This window comes from Diplotaxodon limnothrissa, linkage group LG22 (genome assembly GCF_057381915.1).
Source record: "Diplotaxodon limnothrissa isolate DT_005_m linkage group LG22, D_limnothrissa_male_GT1.1, whole genome shotgun sequence".
NCBI classification, from domain to species: domain Eukaryota; kingdom Metazoa; phylum Chordata; class Actinopteri; order Cichliformes; family Cichlidae; genus Diplotaxodon; species Diplotaxodon limnothrissa.
The window spans coordinates 9,247,917-9,268,667 of NC_140616.1; the positions used below are offsets into that span (position 1 = coordinate 9,247,917).

At 41.4% G+C, this 20,751-nt stretch overlaps 3 protein-coding genes across 4 annotated transcripts; 2 read left to right on the top strand and 1 right to left on the bottom strand.

Moving 5' to 3' along the window:
• Positions 1–235: 235 nt before the first annotated feature.
• On the top strand, positions 236–7,139 carry msto1 (misato mitochondrial distribution and morphology regulator 1). Its single transcript, XM_085345839.1, has 14 exons — positions 236–407; positions 1,604–1,733; positions 1,902–1,971; positions 2,422–2,497; positions 2,862–2,919; positions 3,015–3,168; positions 3,833–3,947; positions 4,107–4,241; positions 4,320–4,472; positions 4,696–4,827; positions 5,040–5,224; positions 5,770–5,874; positions 5,981–6,093; positions 6,174–7,139. The coding sequence occupies exons 1-14, from the start codon at positions 324–326 to the stop codon at positions 6,431–6,433; spliced, it is 1,770 nt and encodes a 589-aa protein (XP_085201965.1). The 5' UTR covers positions 236–323; the 3' UTR covers positions 6,434–7,139.
• Positions 7,140–8,879: 1,740 nt separating this feature from the next.
• srsf4 (serine and arginine rich splicing factor 4) lies at positions 8,880–16,320 on the bottom strand. 2 transcript variants are annotated; one of them, XM_085345841.1, is made up of 6 exons: positions 16,187–16,320; positions 13,736–13,873; positions 11,779–11,905; positions 11,126–11,340; positions 10,956–11,033; positions 8,880–9,840 (listed from the first exon to the last, which is right to left on the bottom strand). In XM_085345841.1, exons 1-6 carry the CDS (start codon positions 16,291–16,293, stop codon positions 9,327–9,329), a joined length of 1,179 nt encoding a protein of 392 aa, XP_085201967.1. In that variant the 5' UTR covers positions 16,294–16,320; the 3' UTR covers positions 8,880–9,326. The 2 variants fall into 2 exon arrangements, with proteins under 2 accessions (XP_085201967.1, XP_085201966.1); XM_085345840.1 differs by lacking the exons at positions 13,736–13,873; positions 16,187–16,320 and adding an exon at positions 12,329–13,633 and having other exon boundaries at positions 11,779–11,888.
• A 1,001-nt stretch (positions 16,321–17,321) lies between these two features.
• Positions 17,322–19,658, top strand: LOC146609396 (XK-related protein 8-like). The gene is made up of 3 exons (XM_085346430.1): positions 17,322–17,654; positions 18,635–18,822; positions 18,907–19,658. The coding sequence occupies exons 1-3, from the start codon at positions 17,329–17,331 to the stop codon at positions 19,656–19,658; spliced, it is 1,266 nt and encodes a 421-aa protein (XP_085202556.1). The 5' UTR covers positions 17,322–17,328.
• The last annotated feature ends 1,093 nt before the right edge of the window (positions 19,659–20,751 follow it).

Sequence of the window (20,751 nt, forward strand, 5' to 3'; positions counted from 1 at the left end):
AAAAGCCTCAGATGAGTTTTAATATAAATATTTGTCACATACTCTTTGAGTGTTTGAAACAGTCTAATAAACAATCAAACACGCAGTACTGTAGTACTGGATGGTTGGACCCCACGTGAATATAAGGCACAGTGAAACCAAACTATCATACTGACGTCGCTGATCCATCCAATCACATTTCGTCTTACTCTCCTGTCAGCCAATGGCTTGCAGCCGTCGCCGCTGCTAGCTCGTCTCCTCTCAGTGCCGTCAATTCTAAACATGCCCATCATGCTCGTAGTTGTGGGCTTTATCTTCTGTCTTGCGTGTTGATTTTCGTCACGATGAGCAGCCTCTGCAGAGAGGTGATCACCCTCCAGCTCGGACATTACTCCAACTTTGCGGGAACTCACTGGTGGAATTTACAGGTGAGGAGTGCGCGTGCAAGGCTAACGTTAGGCTAGCTGGCTAACGTTAGCTGTGCATGTGTTGTCAAACTTGTGAGCTTGCTGTGAACCGTTAGCTCTGGTTAGTCTCAGTTTGACAGACTGGGACACGAAGTATGGTCAAACTGACCAGCATGGCATTGACCATAAACAGAGGCATAACCGCCAACAGTTGTGTGGCTAAAGCTGCTGAATTAGCAGGTTAGCAAACTGTTACGAGCTTTTCATAAAAAACACTCAGAACTGTTACCTGAGCATTTAGGTCCATAATTTGTTGGTCCAAGATTTAAAGCAAATATTATTATATATAGTCTCCCCATTTTCAAAGGCTCTAGCTCAATTAAAAAGTTTTCGTATTTCAAAACATAAGGTTTATTTTTAATAAATGGATAAAGATCCAAAATTGGACCTCATCAAATGTGTTGTTCTCCCCATCTCCTTTTAGGTGCTCTATATCAAGCTATTCCTTTAGCCACCCTCAGTTGCTGCTTGTTTGTCGGTCTCTCTGCTTTTTGTTTTGTCTTCAGTAGCTAAAAAAAATAAAAATGCTGAATTGGGTTGAAATCATGTGACTGATTTGGTCATGGAGGAATATTTAAGGTTGCTTTTGCAGGATGATTTGGGGTCATTATTCTTTTACACTGTGAAGTGCTGTCTAATAAATTTAACAGCTTTTGGCTCAACTGAGCAGAAAGTACAGGCCTGTACACATCAGCATCCATCCTGTTACTTTTGTCAAGTCACATCATTAGCGAACACTCATAACCTGGTTCCACTGTCAGCCATATGTGCCCATGCAACAACACTGCCTCTCCCATGTTTGACAGATACTGTGGTATGCTTGGGATGACAATCAGTGTCTCTCCTTCTCCTTACTTTTCTCTTCCAGTGTTCTGGTTCAAGTTGATCTAGGTTTCATCTGTGCAAAGATTTCTTCATTTTTTCCCCCCAGATTTGTGCTCTTTTAAATGTTTTCTGTTGAAGTCTAAACTGGTGTTCTTGTTCGACCATGTAATCAGTGGGTTGCACCTTACTGTCAACCTGTTGTATATACATTCATGAACGGGACTGTTGATTGTTAACAATGATACGTTTGCTTTGTGAATTTCTGTAAGCATTGTTCAATTGCTTTGACCGTGCTAGCAGATAAACAGAGGTGCTCCTCTCTTTGTTTGCAGGATGCATCTTTATCGTACGATCCGGAGTCACCGCCAGGTGAGATCCAGAGCGATGTCGTGTTTCGTGAAGGACAGACTCTGGGCGGCCACGTCACCTACACACCACGACTCATTGCCATGGATCTCAAAGGTAACTTGCTTTTAGAAATACTGGAAACTTTGTGTCTTTACTTTGTCCAGTTTACTGACTGAAATATAATATGTTAGCATTAATTTAGAGCACTTGTTACAAAGTTGTTGTTTTTTTGTTTTTGTTTTTTTGGTGAATTCTGACCGTCTTTCTCTCATTCTGTAACAGGAAGTCTTCGTACTCTGCGACAGGAGGGAAGTTTGTACGATGCAGGCAAGGACACGTCTGCTGTCACATGGTAAACAAGACCCTTTCTATTTGTTTTCTGCCTGGTATAACAAATTTTATTTGTGTTGTTTTCTGGTTTCAACACTGTCACATGTTTTGTTTTTTGTTTTTTTTGGTCTGTTTATTTGTTTACATATAGATATTTATCTACATTTAAATCTATTTATCTATAGGACAAATCAAATCCTATAGCATATCCCTTTTTTACCCTGTGGTGATAAAAGGAATGAGTATTTGTAGTCACCCCACTGGGCAGGTGGTATGGACACTTTGTGAATACGATGACATGAAAATGAGCCAATGTAGGACTTTGTAATTGATACATAGGTGAATCTGCTAGGAGGCTAAGGGGTTGCACTGACAGTCGCCATTATTCTTAACTAATCCATTTATTACATGCACTGGTCCTAAGACTGTTCATATTTAGTGTATATACTGAAAACTTTTTTAAATTTGGCAGGGATGGAAGTATCACTATGCACGAAGAAAGTCCTCCTGCAAAGAACTCCTTCCTTGAAGACCTTGATAAGTTGGATGTGAGTATTTCAAGTAGAAATGAAAACGAACACAAAGAGATTTTCACAACAAACACACACATTACAGTTATAGTCGGGTCGAAGCGTGTCATGCCCTGGACTGCTTGAAGGGACTCGCATACATGCGTGTCATCACTGACTGCGACCAGGTTACAGATCACCGTTGCTTTCTCTCTTTGTAAAAATCCCTATAAGTAAGTAATAAATAAGGATGCACTGCTGTGTGTCATAGCTTCCCAAATTAATCCACAGAATGCAATAAGTGATGAAACTGGCTGTGCGAGAGCAAATTTCCAGAAAAAAAAATAGCTCAATAGAGATGTCTCCAAAGAGTTGAGCCCGTCATTCTGTTCTTTGTGTGTAGAAAGGGGAGATACTCGCAGAGGCTGATTTTCCCTCCAGCTCCCAGCCTCAGTGCTCAGGTATGAAAACCTCTCAACCAAACGTGCATGAAATAACAAGTTTCTGTACCAAAATCATCACATGAGCTTAAAAAAAAACCAATCTCTCCCAGCAGCAAGGTCACTGAGTGTGGATACAGTGAACAGCCACCTGGCTAGAGTACAGAAGAGCTACAGGCTGGAGTGCAGCGTGAAGGTGTGGTCTGACTTCCTCAGGATCCACCTGCACCCTCGGACCATCTCGGTCATCCACCAGTACAACCACGATGGGTAAGGCGGGTGCAACATTACCTGTAGTTTGTTGATGCTTCTTACTTTGAACCTCTAAAGGAGTCAGAGCCATAACTTCAACATAAAAACTGCAGGTGCAGAATTTCCTGTCACATCTCATCGAAACAGCTTAAAATGTTTGGGAAATGTTCCCAATATTTTCCAAACCTCATTATGCAAACTGTTGTATGTTGTCATCAAAGAAGTTTCTCCAGATCTAGATTATTATGACAGAGAAAACTTTTTATATATTAGACCACAAAATAAGAGTGGAAGGCCCTCACCTGCGTTTCACCACTAGATGTCAGCCTTCCCTCACAATCAGGATTAAAACTGACTGTTCTCTGTGGGTCAGTATGGAAGAAAAGGCAGAAAAACAAGTTTATTATACAACTTCACGTATCCAATCTGTCATTTTTTTGTTTTATTAAAGTAATTAGATGAAACATGAATACTTTAGAATAAAATTAAAGAACATTCAGTTAGTTTTCTAAATTAATTCTATTCTTAAATTCTTAAATTGGTTGACAGAATGAAATAAAGATCTAAAACATACCCACAACTGCTTCTCCACCACACTTAAAAAGGCTTCTTGAGACTTGCTGACTTACAGTTATGAGGTATTTAAACTGAGTGCTTTATATTTGCTTTTATGGGCGTTCAGAGAGGCTCACCGTCTGGAGGCTTTCGGCCAGGGCGAGTCTCTCCTCCAGGGGTCGGTGCTCGAGGAGCTGGAGGACAGGCTGCACTTCTTTGTGGAGGAGTGCGATTACCTTCAGGTAACTCTTCCATTTCACTCTCCCCTATAATTAGAAATATTTTTTTGTACTGTAAGACCTTTAAAAAGGTGCTAATCAAAGTTTACTTGTACACCATTTCGTATCTGCCATCTTCTTGCATATCTCTTTGTGCTTCCTCAATCCTTTTTTTCCTTTCAGGGCTTCCAGGTGCTGTGCGACTTGGCTGATGGCTTTGCAGGTCTGGGGTCGAAGGTCACTGAGCTGCTTCACGACTCTTACGGAGGAAGGGGCATCCTAACCTGGGGGTTGTTACCCGTCAGTCACCCAGATTCAGTGAGTGTCTCTTTCTTTAAAAGCAAATGTTTTGTAACGCGGCTTCTTTATTTATATTTGTTGTCTCTGTTTGAACAGACGCCAGTGAAGGATCTCTACCGCCTGCTGAACTGCACTTTAGGGATGGTACACATGGCCAGTCACAGTTCTTTGTTCTGCCCGTTGACCTTGCGAGGTGGTCTGGGAAGACGACCGTCCTCTCCCACGACGTTCACCCACCTCAGTTATGATGTGAGACTGGCTGCAGTACTATTATTGTGTCCTTTGGTCAACAAGCAATTATTTTAAGACCTTGTACCGACTTATTTTATGTTCTATCCAAATGTAAGCACTCAAACTTTAAACTTTGGCACAGCTCTGATTAAAGAGATAATTCAACTCATAGAAACACAGTTTATATGTGCAGGTATGCAGGATTATATATAAACATGTATCTGTCTGTCTTCTGTGCCAGCCCTCACTGTGGTACCACTCCAGTTCTGTCCTGGCTTTGGCATTGGACACCCTTACTGCACCTTACAGGCTGAGAAATAACAGCGTCCCCATGTGGCAGTTGGCAGATGACTTGGCTGTATCAGGGAGGAAGGTATTTAACAATTGTTCGTTTATTTGGGGGGTTTTTTCCTCCCCCTTCAGCAAATATTATTTTATTTTTTTAATCAAGTCATGAAAGGAACCAGCTCGAAGCTCTATAGGTATATAAAGGACATGAAGTCTCACAAGCTAGCTGGATGTTGCAGCTAGGTTATTTATCTGTGGAGATGCCTGAGATTATGGTAACCAATGTTTAAATCACAGGTCGTGGCTGCTTATGGTGCCGTCCCCTTTCCCATGATGCACGGCTCCTCTCTCCCTGACGCCCTGAGCACATACACCAACGTACTGCCGTGGAGGCCTCTGTCTGGGTGCGCTGAAGCAGGAGACGGCCGATGCTACGGCCAGTGGGCGACGCTCAAAGGCTTCGAAGGCCAGAAACTCATCAGGTCAGAATGAAGTTATTGAGTCAGTTATATTCTACTCTGACTCTTTAGTTTAAGTTTGCTTCTGCCCCTACGAAATTACCACTGACCTTCTTCATCTATGATAGCTGGTGTGTGATAGACCCCAGCCTCAGAGCTTGTTCCTGTGCTGCATTGATTAGTGCCTTTCTCCACTCTGGTGGATATCTCCCCCCTGAACGTTGTCCTGGGTCCCCCTTACCGTAGCATTCATATTTATCTCTCTCCCTCATGTCCAACTCTTCATACTGGAGGCTTATTTAGCATTAGGGGTCTAGCCTAGGACCCTTACTGCATACAGGCGCCTCAGCAGGGTACCTGATAACAGGTGTTGTCCAGCTCTTCATACTGGAAACCTGTTCTTGGATGTCTGCCACTGTGATGGTTACTGGACTCTCTTCGGGGAGGTTGCTCTGGTGTCTTTATGCTAATGACTTTAGGTTAAACTTCAGCTAAGGTTGTGAATGACAGTTTTGTCAACATTTTTGAATAAACAACTTGCTCCCCCCCCTTTATTCTCTTTTCACCAGCTCGCTGGCTGCAGGAACTAAACCGCCCACTCCTCTGCACAGTCTCCACAGCGGAGAGGACGTCCTGGCTTCCTACATCAGATCCTTCTATCCTTCAGCTCCTCTGTGAGTCTCTGCACTGACACGTGACACTTGCTATTTCTTTTTTTTTCCTAACAAATTCTCATCTCTCACCCTTGCTCTCTCCATCATCTTGTCATCCCTGTCTCAGGGCTCTGCAGCTGGTTTCTACTCCCAGTGAGCTGGCACCACCTTTCCCGCAGATATTCAGTCAATCCCTCGGTGCTCAGGGCTTCCTGGAGGGCCAGCCGCCCCCGCCTGGCAGTGAGTGTTTTTCTGTTTTTGTCTGTGTGTAACGCAGAGCCGTTCTATTATAGGTTTTCATGAATGATCTTTCTCTGCAGGTACGCCCCGTGTCGTCTCCTCCGTACCCGTCATGACTTCCCTCCAGTCGGGTCCTGCGCTCGACCCCTGGCTCTCCGAGCTGCATCGCGGTGTGAGTGCTTTCGACATCCGCCGTGTTGCCCCCAGCTTCCTTTCTCAAGGGCCTGAAGTGTCAGACTACCAGGAGGCCCTGGAGCAGCTGCGCCTGCTGGCCCGGTGTTACAGAGACGACAGCAGAGGCGTGATGCGCTCTTCCTCCGAGGAAGAGGACGATGACTGAAGTTGGCTAGCACGACTTGTATCTGCCTGCTTTGTTTACCAGCCTGCATGCTGTCAGCCTGATGCAGGGAGATAGAGGAGCTGTGCTCTGCTGTGTGAAAGGATGAGGACTGAAGTAATGGGTGACAGAAAAGAGGAAGTTCTGCCCATGTAGTTTGTAATTCAATGACTGTTCATGTGTAATTAAAAGTATTTTATACAAAATGCACATCATAGGACTGTATTTACATAAAGACGTAGCTTTCACCACAGGTTGCATAGATTGTAGCATTCACAGCTCTCAGAGCAAAGAAAGGGACTCTTTGTTTGTTTGTTTGTTTTCTGCGGCCTCAAATGAACAGTAAACTGTTGAACATGCTTTGGGGTTTTTGTAATTTGTCCAAAGCAGAATCAACTAATTTGGGGTTTAATGGGACATTTAGTATCCTCGGCCAAGTCTGCCTGTTTGTGCTGCAAACCTTTCATAGAACATCATAAAAAATTAAAAATTCCCCCTCAAAGGAAAACATAAGACCAAGGAAATAATGAATGCATTCACACTGGGCACCTTAATCACATGACAGCAGATGTTGATGTGAGTCTTCTGTGTTAAAACCACAATTTGCTTTAGATGGGATTACAAAAAGCACATCTTAGACACTTGTTTAATGCATTTCATGACAAAAATATAAATTGCCATGGTTGTAATAACATTTAAAAATGGAATAAAGAGCCTATAAAGTTAAACACAAATATTTGTAATGCTTATCATCTGGTTCATGCTGGATCAATAATCCAGCGCAAGTCCTGCCTTTAATAAAGCTTTCTGTGATTTAGGTCAAACTAAAGTATTAAAAAATGTAAATGACTAATATGGACTGAATTGTGGTGAAACTTAAATTATTTAATAAAGTTTAATCTTTATAGAAAAATATTTTCTCCACACCAGAACTTGATAAGAAAGGTTTATTGCTGCTGTTGTGTGGTCAGCTCTGGTCCAATTCAAGTTAGATTTAATGATTCAAGCAGTTCAAAGAATAATACATGGATCTCCCTCTGGTTATAAAACCAGTCAGCAGCAGTCTGCTGTAGCCAACTCCTGGGAGAGAGATTTATAGAGAATGTGCGTTTATCTGATTGGTCAAAACTATTGAGAAGCGGCCGTTGTTTACGTAGCAAAGTTCTGCTCTTCCTCTCCTCCCTCAGCTGGAGCTTCACATTGGGATGGACCGATACACCTGCCTCCCTCCCTCTAACCTGTTATCTAGTTTTCTGCATCTGAGGCAACATCTGTGAGGGCTTTTGTTTCTTGACCTTGCTCTGGTTCACGCACACAGCCTTCTGCCACACATGCACAAGCAACTTGATCATGGGAATCTATAACTTTTGTTTTGAGTGCTCAGTAGTGCAAATAACTATTAAACTGATCTAAAATTAATTACAGTCCCCATACCATTTGGCAGCACAGGTCTTGTAAACCAAACCCTTCTAGTCCTCACACCCCAACGTTGAGAATCTGTCACTGAACATATCCAAACTTTATGCCATAAAATGGAAAATATTCTTATGATCCGAGTCACCTCAGTTTTTCCTTCTATGAACTCTGATAATTCTTAGTGTATTCTCAAACACTCTCTTTCCTGTGTGCGAAGAGTATTTATTTAGCCAGCTCCTGTTATGGCTCACATGCAGATACACATTGGAAACCTAAGGAAAACTGACTTGACCAATTCTGCCAGCAGCTATAGTTTAACTCAGGGATGTCAGCCAAAGGGTAGACGGAGTGGATGGCTTTGTAAGATGTGAAACACACAAAGTAAAAATTGGGACTTTGTACTGCATGTTTTCTTCTTCTCACATCATGGATAAAATCAGAGCCTAAGGACTAAATTGTTGTTTCAGCGATCTTACTGACAAATTACAGTTCTACCTTCAAAGTAAGTCTTAGACAAATGATTAAATATTAAGTGTATCGTGAATCATGTCATCCAAGGAATCACGGTAACAGGGTTCTTTGATTTATCCTACTTAAATTTCTGTCACGTGGAAAACAGGTGGCTTGAATCAGTTTTATAAATTTAAATGTAATATTAAGCTTGGCGTGAATAAAAATGTACCCACTAATTGTTTATTAGACGAAAACGTGTAATCAGCTGAGTTTGAGAGGAATTTACATTATGAAACTGAAGCCTGCCAGCAGTCAAACCAGCCTTTTACTTTACAAAACACATCTTTGGCTTTTTAAAAACAGATAAAACTGCCTTATGAGTTGTTGGTTTTTTTTTTTTTTTTTTAATTAATCCTATGTTAACATAGGATAACAAAACAAAAAAAACCCAAAAACATTTTCTAAAAACTGTTCCAACTGTTTTCTGAGCAAACAAAGAAACACAAACTCACCCCAGTGATATTTACACCATCATGCAAAAAAAAAAAATAAATAAATAAAAGAGCCAACCTGCTTCCCTCACACACCGAATTTATTACCAACATAAACATGACTAACAAGTCCAGAACAAGCTTTTTTTTTTTTTTAATGTGAAACAAAGATTACAAGGATTTCACAAAAGTGGGGAAGGTGTTCCCAACCAGCATATCGACAAAAACAGTATGCTTCTACATTTGATTAAAAAAGGCTAAGACAAATACCATACCTTCGCTTGAACTTATAAAACTGACATTGCACCCTGTTGTTATTGTTACAAACACCACTAATGAAAACGTATGTTGGTAAAGGGCAAATGAAATGGAGTAGCATGTGCATAAGAGACATCGAGCATGAGCGCCTGGTATTCTACAGCTACTTATCAAAAAACAGGAGGTGAGGATAGTGTTGTCGGGCACGGGGAATGTAAATAGAGGGCAGGAGGGAGACACTGGGAGGAGGGCTTGTGACAAACAGTCCAAAATCTGAACTAAGAGCGGGAACGGGAACGAGAACGAGACTGGGAGCGGGATTTAGAGCGGGACTCCGATCTGGAGGCGGAGCGGGAACGGGAGCGGGCTTTGGCAGGTGAGGGGGAACGGGATTTGGACTTTGATTTAGACCTGGCTCTGGATTTGGACTCCTCAGGAGACTGAGAACGGGAACGAGAACGAGAGCGTGAGCCTCGCTCAGGCTCGCCGCCCTCGTCATCGCTCTTGGGCTCCTCCCGGCCCTTTGAGACAGATTTCCTTGACTGATCCTTAGCTCCAGATGCAGAACGAGATCTAGAGCGAGACCTGGAGCGAGAACGAGAGCGAGACCTGGACCTGGACTCCCCCTTCTTGCCCTTTTTCCCCTCTTTCTTGCTCTTTTTACTCTTGGGGCTGCGGCTCCGGCTGCGATCCTTGTTCTTCTGAGCGCCGTTGCTGCGCTCCTCCTCCTCCTTCTTGCCCTTTCCCTTATTCTTCTTGCTACGAGATCGGCTGCGGGAGCGAGAAGCAGCTCTGTGGACAAAAGACAAACCAAGTCTTATTGCACCAACCCATCCACCAAAATTCTCATTAACATAAAGCACTGAACAGCTGGGTAAAATTACTAGAATTTTAGGGGTTTTTCTAAGGTCTGTTTTCTCTGTTTCGATGTTCCGCAACACAAAAATGGAATGATTGTGAGCAGCTTTAAAAGCATCTGAGAGACATAATTTAAACAGAAATTTCTACATCCTGTCTGAAGACAGTAAAGAGAAAGTACGTAGTCTTCATGCTTTTTAAAGGCCACCATACAAAAAAAATAAATAAAAGACTTCTTGCCCTATAGAAGTCTACAGTAAGACAGCCCTCAGCGCTAACCTCAGTAAACACTTATGATCAATTTATGCGCTCAGTCATATTTAGTAACTAAGAATCAGAAATCACAAAGGAGGATTATTCAGGATCTGCTCATCCTTTGTTATTGTTAATGACAAAGGATTAGCCAGGCAGCATGCAGTCCTAATTGCAGTTGCAGTCCTGAAAACGCTCCGTTTGCAGCTAAGCACGACTTTACAAACCAATGCGCGATGTCATCGTCTTATGACAAAGACTGAAAGTTTGACCTGAAGATTTATTTACATTTTTGTACATGTATTATTAAACCCATTATGCATTCCTTATTTTTATATATACACCCACGATTTCAGTAACGGATGGTCATATTTAAACAAAGTCTGTATTAATGAAGTCAGGATAGAAGTAAACGCAACCCCTTATTTTCAGCTAGCTTTCCTCTACAGTGAGAACGAGAGATCTATCCTAATATGGCAATCTCAGTCTCACGGCTCTGGCTGTGAGCACAGGAGCTATAACGGCTTCTTACAGACAGGATGAAGTAATAAGTCACAACAAAGAGGATAAGAAAGAAAGATAAGCCTTGATTTGAATCATGCAAAGTAACTCTAGTAGAGTCTACGAATATGAAAGCTATAAATGAGCGTAACACGTTTCCTGTAACATACTTATAAAAACAAATGAACTGAACTGGATACAAAGTCTCAAGCTGTCTCAAGGCAGCTAGTGAGAGGACAAATCGATCGAACATCTATCAGTTTCTGGACAAAACAGCAAAATAAAGTTTTTCTCACCTGGAGCGGGAGCGGCTGCGACTGCTGCTCTCACTGCGGCTGCGGCTCTTACGAGACCTGCGGCTCCTGGAGCGAGACCTGACAAAATATTATACCATTTATCGATCTTGGATCCGACTGCAGCAGCATGCAATTCCTAATATAATACCAAACAACAGTGCCTTTTTTACCTGGAACGGCTGCGGCTACGAGAATACGAGCGGCGGCGCCTGGCACCAGGACGGTCCTCAATGAGCCGGATCTTTCTGCCGTTCACCTCTGTGCCGTCGAGCTTCTCCAGGGCCCTCTTCATATCAGAGTAGAGCCTGAACTCGATCACCCCCTCATTCTTCCGGCCCTTGTGGGTGTCAGCGTAAGTCACTTCACCCGCCTGCCTCATGTAGTCCTACCAAGGAGAGGAAACAGATGAGATCATGAGAATGTGTCCACTGGAGGCTCTGACCAAACTGCATGTAAATATTTTACATAAAATCCATGAGAGCTTCTGAATCATGGATTCATATTACATCTTCCCTTATGGACAACCTGATCAGAATGGGTGTGTTGTGCTTTATGAATGTTTATATAATCATGTGGCCACAATAAAAACAAAAATCAAAATCTAATGCAACGTTCTTAAAGTTGGGTAAAATAAGGAAAAAAAAAAATTTAAAAAAAAGAAAAAGACGGGGAAAATCTCACTATGGGAAATGTTAAAACGCTGAAATAATGGTTCACTTCAATTTTTATTTATTTATTTTTTTTAAATCAGGACTGTAAGCCCTACTTCCTTCACAATAAGTATTTAATATGAGAGAGGAGGGTGAATTAAGCAAAAACATACCTTTAAGTCTTGCCAGCTACAGCGGCTGGAAAGATTCTCAACAATAAGCCGATAATCTGTCCGTATAGGTGGACCATATCTGTCTCTTCCTCCCCAGCGTCCATATCCACCTTTCAGGGTAACAAGGAAACAGAAGGAACAATGAGGACTGGAAAGCAACCGGGATGGTGCAGTCATACTAAACTTCCAGCTACACACTATTAAAATATATCAATAATCTCTTGGGAAAGAAAACAAAATAGGGAAAAAGCAAAAAGGCTGAAAAAAAGAGAAAAAGCTATTAATTCCTAAAAAGACCCTAATTATTTCTTTCTATTACTCTTTCTTTAAATTTTTAAGCCAACAAGAAGAAAAAAAAACCCTATGGATATTAAATTTTGGTTGATGCTCAACAGGCCTATTTTAATAAGAAAAAAGAAAAGAAAAAAGCAATAAAAATCAAATTAATAACTGAAGGAGGAAGTACTTACGTTGAACTAAATCAAGTGTCTAATCTATCCTATCTAAAAACATTTCACTGATACAAAACATGTTGTTTTTTTTCAGGCACCTATAAGAGCTGAACCCACATCTGTTCCTAACCCCATGGCATCCTCACCACCCGGCCTGGGCCTAATGGGAAAAGCGGTCTTCATTCACAATGGCTCCCTTTTTTGGTCTGCCCAGGGGCCCAGAATGGTCAAACCACACTCTTGGAAAGGGGGGACACCATGGCCAGCAATAGGGGCAGGCAGTCAGCAAAGGACTCTTTCAATTAAAACATTGAGGTTCTTTGTTAAATCTTTACCTTTAAATTGACAATCACTTTAAATGAAATAAAAACGGAATAAGACATCAATAGATTACAAGATATTTGACAGTCAAATAGTTACTCTACAATGCTCAATCAATACATTTATACTGTTTTAATTAGTAAGCCAATTCCTGCATCATCACACATTCACATGTATTGTTAGTTTCAAATCCATCACATGGAAACCCAAGATATTTGAAGAAGTCATTGGTGGCTCTGGTGCACACAGATTTAATCACGTTACGACACCTCCTCCCACGCCTGCTGTTCTTTTCTGAGTAGAAGCTGTGAAGTGATGTATAGCAAAGCAATTCAAAACCAAATTACTGCTCTATCCAGAAACTCAGATGTACTCGCAGGCTAAGAGACCACTAGAAACCTAGAAGGCTCACTCAAGCCAGAACAATAGTGAAATGTGGACGGGTGGGAGTGTCTCAACGACCAAAACAAAGAAAATGAGGTCAGCGGCTTAGCAGGAATAATTCCCCTTTGGTTCTCAAAGAACGATCTAGAGGTATCGGGGATACACCTACCAGACACAAGGACCAGATATTGGTCAAATCCTGATTTGAAAAGCTTAATCAGTCCGTGATAACATGCCAAATTGTGGTTAAACTGTTAAATGTTCACTTTAGACAGCAGAGCAGCGCCATTTTCTTTCTTAGGTTCCACCTTGCCTGTTTCCAGCTTTCCATCACAGAAAGAAAGATGCCGCCATCTGTCAGGGACTGCATCGCAGAAGCAACTGTTAAGTAGTACATGAGTAAGATTTCCCCAATTCAAAAACACCACTAGAAACCAGGAATGCTCATTGAGATTGCAACAAAGGTGAACTGTGATGAAACTACTGTGAAGGTGTGACCCAGAAACGAAAATTGAATTAATAGAGAACAAACCAGCTTCACCTCACTCCACCCAATTCTAAGAACCAGCTACAGAAAAACCACCTCTGTCAGTTTCCACCATGAAATTATGATATAAACTGAATGCACTTTAGCCACCAAGGACCAGTTCTGCCCCCCATGAAATTTAAGAATTCCCTGAAATAAATGAGATTTCTTATAAATTATTATTCACGTGAAATACGGGAAATACACCGCTGGACACTTACTCCGCCCTCCTCCTCCTCCACCTCCTCCTCCACCTCCTCCTCCACCACCACCACCACCACCATAGCCTCCATCACGACGTGGTCCCCTGGTGTGCTCCACAATGACCCTCTCTCCACACAGCTCTTTGCCGTTTAGGTCATATACTGCATCATCAGCATCACGGGGGTCGTCGAATTCAACGAACCCATACCTGCAGATGGAAATGAAACATGTTTAAATAAAAAGAAGAAAGGACTTTACAGCAGAGTTGCAGCAATGTAACAAGTTTACTGATGGCAGCAGGTAACTGAGCAGGATAAATTATTATTGTCCTTTAAATTAGGGCTGCTCGATTATGGCAAAAATGATAATCACGATTATTTTCACTGAAATTGAGATCACGATTATTTGACGATATTTATTTAACCCTTTAAGACCTACTATAGAACCAAGTCCACCAGAGCTTATATTATTTTTTTTACATGCTGTAGTGCCATTTGTGGGAGCATTTCAAGTTGCTATACATCAATACAACTGTTATAGCCCATATTTTAATAATATGTATGCATTAAGTCCATAGTAATTACATAAATTGCAAAAAAGTGCAATAAACTACAAAAAAAATTGAAAATCGCTTTTGTTTTGTTTACATATATTTCTACTTGGAGAAATTTAAGAGGCTTATCCCTCAAAACTTTAAATACAATAAAGTTGCAAAAAATAGTTTCCCACCACAGGAAATTTATTTTGAGTGTCTTCATAGTTTTATTTTGGAGATACAGCAATTTTTATATACTGCAGGAAAAACAAAAAACAATCCTATGATGCAAATTTGCAAAGAAAACAGCATGTGCATCATTTCACTGTGGGAAGTGTTACGAACAGCTGATAGGAACGGCAAAGCGTGTTTCTGGAATATTATGTTTTTGTTCCTGCAAGCGCTTTTTATGCAATTTTTGCAAAGCTATATGTGGAACGAAACCGTGACCGAGGACAAGCTGATGGCATCAGATGTAAGTACAACTCCTCCGGTTTCATATGCAAAACAAATTATTGCGCTAGCTTACACGGTTCAGGTTCTATGGGGATTTAAAAATAGTTACGCAAAACGGAGCGTGCTGCTCTGACCGGCTTTAAAGGGTTAACAATGACTTTAAAAAATAATATAAAATAGTGTGCAACACCACTTAAGTTTTTTTTTTAACTCTCTTTTCAACCAACAGCAGTCACTCTCCAAATAACTTCTGCTTAGCTTTCCGAGCTTCCCTCGGGTCCTCTTAATCAGCGGTCTCCAACCTTTTTTGCGCCACGGACGGTTTATGCCCGACAATATTTTCACGGACCGGCCTTTAAGGTGTCGCGGATAAATGAGGGAGGGGCTAATAATCGGCTCAGTCATTTTTAATGATCGTTGAAAGCCCAGATCGTAATCGTGATTAAAATTCGATTAATTGAGCAGCCCTACTTTAAATCCAACATTTTACATCTTTTACTGTTATCTGTGTTTTATGATATAATACTTTATGCAAATTTTACTTAAGTTTTGCTCCTGTTTAGTTTTTTTTTTTTACTGACAAGTTGTGTGTGTGTTGTTTTTTTTTTTTTTTTTAACTTGGATGATTTATTTTATTTTAGTAATATAAATTTTAACCTTTTTCCTATTGTTTTTTTCTAAACATTTTCATGTTATCAAGCTTTTTATATGTTTTTTTTTATGTTTTTATATATTATTATTGAATTACTACATTTTATTAAGCTATTCGACTTCCTTGAACCAATTTTTTATTATACCTCTCATTTAATATTGTTGGCTGTTGTAACGCATAAATTTCTCAATACACCATTTTACTTCCTCAAATGTGAACAAATACAAATTTTTGTTGTGCATTTTTGTAAATTTTATATCTCAGCCATCAGTGGGTATTTTTCCACAGCTTTGTGACACATACAGACCAAGTAATCGAACTTTACAGACTATTCAATCATATTATAGAGACAATAAAACCATCCGGTTGGAGCCTTAGATTTTAGCGGCCCTACACGTTAATTTGTTCAGATTAGCGCCAGTACGACTGCAAAGAGATATTTAACGTAAAGGAAGGCTATGCATACGGTTGAAACTATTCCCCCTACAGTTTCATATTGCGTTAAAAATATAACGGTGGGTGAAGTTACAGCTGCAGCAGACCGTTTGCTTGTAATGCACACAGCCGCCTTTGACTTTGCCACGTCCAACATTAGCTCGCTAGCGATTTGGCGCTAACGCAAACAATAACCAACAATAAAGATGGGAAAATTTAGCTTGACCTTTACATCCTTTACATCGATAAAACAAGCACTCGTGTAAAACGAAGGCGTACTTTAGGGAAAAAAAACACGCGTAATAACGGGAAAAGCGAAATTTGGTGTAGAGTAGCTATATTAGCATTAGCAAGTCTGACCCGCTTTGGATTCAACAAGGCCGTACGCGGCCCTTCAAGCACCAATTTCCATGTTAAACACGATTAATTCACAGCATCGTTACCCGTTTTTCAAGTCGACTTCGAGTATCTTCCCGTAGCCTTTAAAGAACCTCTCTACGTCCTTCTCTCTGGCTCTGTAGCTCAACCTTCCGATATACACCCGCGACATGCTGCTGCCTCTTCCGAGCGTGCTGCCGAAACGACAAACCCGACAACAACCAAGCGGCTACAGCGCAGGCGTGAGACTGCCGCCATACATAAGGCCCTCCTTTGATATGATAGGCCACGGCTAAAAGGGGGGTTGTCTTAGTTTTTTTAACTTTAGTTTTTAGAAAATATATCGTGCGATTAGGCGATTTTAAGAATGAATGAAAATAACTTTTTACAGTTAGACCAGAGCCACCGTTGGATAGGAGTTTCCATTCCTAGTTATCACAGACATTGTGGGGTTATTATTGAACCAGAACTATTTGTGCGAATGTCTATCTCAGTTTTTGTGTGCATATTAAAATCTGTGTGTGACTATTCAGATCACTGTGTATGTAATCGGATTTCTAAGTACGCAAATAAATCCACAAGCATACACAGCTATGACAAGCTTTGTTTAAAACACTGAAACTATCGGGTGCAATTCACGCAAAGGTACAACAGTGGGAGATCGGCCAGTTAAGGATTTGCGACAAGACGCACTCCTTGATGGCACCGGACTACAAACAACAAATAGACATTAAAAGCGTAGTTAAACAACTACAGAAACTTTGTGAGAGTGTATAAGAAACAAGTATTTTTTGTGGCCCAAGAGTACTGCAATTAGGAGGCCGTTGCTGGAAATTCTCTGAAACTGCTAGCCTCATGCCTGAAATAAAAATGGCGAATGTCGGAAAGCGGTGCTCTGACTGTTGTGATGCGTTTAAAACCTGCATGAGCCGCGGTGGGCGTGGCCAACAATCACACAAACACACCCGTTCTTCTCTTTGGAAGTATTTTTTAGTTTTTAAACGTAATTTATTTGTCTTGGGGCGTAACATTAATTTACTGGAGCTCAAAATGTCAAACCCTCTGCAACCTCTCTTCATCGTGGTGAAGAAGACTGTGGAGCCACTTTGGGAGGAAAATAACGGTACACGACGTTAGCTGAAGGTTAGCTTCTCAGAAACAGGTAGCTCGAGTGGACAGCTAGCTGCTGAGAGAGGGAGGCTCAGCCATGGAGCGCGGAACTTTTTCAAAGTACTCCTGGACCGACTTCGTCTTCTCCGTGATCGGAGTGTGCACTTTTCTCGTAGACTGGGGCTCCGATGTTTGGGTGGCCACTGAGTTTTACTGCCGAGGAGACTTCTTCTGGTTCGGAGTCCTGGTTGGCCTCATGGTCCTGTCGTCCGTCGTGGTCCAGATGTTCAGCTGGTTCTGGTTCAAGTACGACCGAGAGCTGCCGGGCTTCAGCGAACACACTGGGGCGAAAAGCGTGCTCTTCGGGGACAGAGTGAAGTTGTCTTGCCTGCTGCATGTTCTACAACTGGGCTTCCTCTTTAGGTAAACCCGCAGGTGCTTTAACGCAGAGTTCCCAACTCTCAGCTGTCACCGTAAGGAGAAGACTAAATGGCAGGATTTTATGGAAGTGTGGCAAGGTTAAAGCAGTTTTATTTTAGCTTTAACACTAGGTTTTTCATGTTTGAACAGCAACAGTGCACAGTCCATAAATTTAAAACTGAAATAAAAATTTAATTTGATAAACATCGGGGTAATGCAGCTGCTTGATTGTTCGGATGCGCGTCTTCTCCTTTTGAGTTTAAGACTCGTATTAAAACATATTTATTTGCTGAAGCCTCTGGCACCTTTTGAAAGGTTGGCTCCATTTTTCTGTTTTCTCTAATTCTCTATTTTTTTTTAATGTTTGATTTTATTTTCTGTTTATGCTATTTTATATGTACAGCACTTTGTGAACCCCGGTTTATTTTAAAGTACTTTATGAATAAAGGTGTTATGGTATAGTAGTACCTGTTTTGAACATTTTAAAGTTTGGCAATGATAAATAAACTCAGGGTGCTAATAATTTAAAACAGTAAAACATCCCGGGTTTTAGCTTTAGGAACTAAGTAAATGTAAAACACATCTGTTAAGTGTTAGTAAGGTCATTTCATGTAATCACTCCGAATTCATCACTGAATCTGTTTCTCAATAAGTGTTTCAACAGCTAAGGCCTCTGCCTGTTTGTTGTGAAAGTTTCCTTAGCATAGTTTTTTCACTTTCTTTATTTTTTAATCAAAAATGAAACCATATATTTTTCTTTAAAACACCTCAAGCCATGTACAAATGTCAGTGTCAGGTGTGGTAAGTTGTAAATCCAGTAAGTCTGAGCACAACTGACTGCATAAAAATGAATTAATGAGGTATGAAAAGCTCAGTCACACTGTTTTTGACCTCTCCTAATGAATCACACCCGATTATTTCCATGAGTTTGGTTTGTTCATTGCTGTGTCATTTTCTCACGCTGCTCTCCCATCCGCACTCAGACACATCTCCGCCATACGTCAGGGCTTTAGAGTCTGGTGGAGGAAAGAGGAAGGGTCAGAGTATGCCGTTTACCTGACACATGACCTGAGCATGCTCCGTCTTATCGAGACCTTCTGTGAGAGCGCACCTCAGCTCACCCTGATGATCCACGTCATACTTCGCACCAACAAGGCCAGGACAGTTCAGTGTGAGTTCTCTCTCTGTGAACAGCAAGCAAACATCACAGTTGTGCACTTGTTCACTTCCTCTTGGTTTGACTTCTGTTTTTCAGTTGTAAGTATTGCTGCTTCAACCACCTCCATAGCCTGGATGGTAGTGGATTACCACCGCTGCCTGCGTGCCTTCCTCATAGAGAAAGCCAAGCAGGGATGGGGGTCCTCCTTAATCTATTTCCTGTGGAATCTGCTGCTAATCGCTCCACGGGTGGTGGCACTCGCCCTGTTCTCCTCTGTCCTTCCTGGATACATCGCCGCCCATTTTCTGATGCTGTGGTTCGTCTTTGTGCTGTGGGCGTGGCAACAGAGGACAAACTTCATGGACAGCGTGGGTGGGGAGTGGCTGTACCGGTCCACCGTGGGGCTCATCTGGTACTTCAGCTGGTTTAACGTGGCTGAGGGTCAGACCCGTGGCAGGAGTCTAATCTACCATTCCTTCATGACCATAGATGGGGTGATCCTGCTGGTGACCTGGTGGTGCTACAGAGACCTGGTCCAGACTGATGCGTTCGTCCTCCCACTTCTCATCTCTCTACCTCTCACTTACCTCCTGGGGCTGCTTTTTAAAACTCTGTACTACTGCTGTTTCCACCCTAAACTGTGGAGACCTCTGGGGAGGGAGCCCGGACTGCCCAGTGATCTGCCTGATGCAGAAGTGTCCTTTAGAGACTTTTCCATCCAGGACAGCACCCCGTCCTCTACACTTGTCAACAAACGCATGGCCTGCCACGCCACTAATTTTTACACAGATCAAAGAGTCCTCCGAAACCCTCACGGCACAAACGGTGCCGAGCCCCCTCATCTGTGATGTTTGGCTTTTTACTGAATGAAGCATCTGTTTCTGTTTCTCAGATTTGTGCTGCAGTTTTTTTCTGCAGGCTTAGTGCACTAAAATAGTTTTCCAATGTGCACTAAAACTCTGAAGTTTTCCCAGCCAAAGTGCACTTAAGAACATAAATGATTGACAAATTAAGATCAGACATTAGCTGGTCTCCAACTTGTAGCTTCATAGTCCAATGTGCACATAGGACAATATCACCTCTGCAAATGCGAATATTCCCACTAGTGCAAACATGTCTGAAGTGAACCATTCCCTTCTGTGGCTTCAAAGTACAGATTCTAAAATCGTACATGAAACAAGAAACTTGCAATAATAAACTTGTATTTACACTAAGTGTACTTTTACATTCAAGCATAAACATACAGACAGTGTTTATATTGTAATAAAGGGGATTTCTGGATACATTTTTAACTGAAGTGTCAAATGAAATACCTGATGAGCACTCAGCTCAGTCCAGTGTTTACACAAAGATGCTCCCACAGTGGCTTCTTACAACCACAAATACTGTACTGTAACTATACAAACACTAGTCAGCCACAACATTAACACCACTTGCCTAATTATGTGCCTCATGCTGTCAAAGCCTCTCAGACCTGCTGGGTTACCAACACAGGAGCTGTGAGAGCGTTTGGTGGTTTGTAGGTTTATGGGTGTTCTCAGCAAATACAAAATCTGCTAAAGGTTTTAGTGTTGTGGCTAATGTATAAATTACGTTAGAAAAAAAATTGCATACAGCTTTAATTTTTCATTCTGTTTGAAGCAGGAATAGTTTCATAAGCTAAACCAAATCTGTTTGTGTGCTTTTTAATTGTGTTTTATTACTCCAGCCTGTTAGTAGCCTAAATATTACTGTTAAGTGTGAGCAGAAAGACAGTTTTTCTATATAGGTGTTATAGTTCAGTTCACTTTAGGATTTCTAGAAATAGATTTAGAATAGAATTGTATTTATTCAATATGTAATTATAAAAACTAAGCTATAAATGGTTTAATAAAGAGACTTGGTTAAAGAGTAAAATAAAAACAGCAATCTTACATTTGTACATTGTTTCTAGTGGTTTTT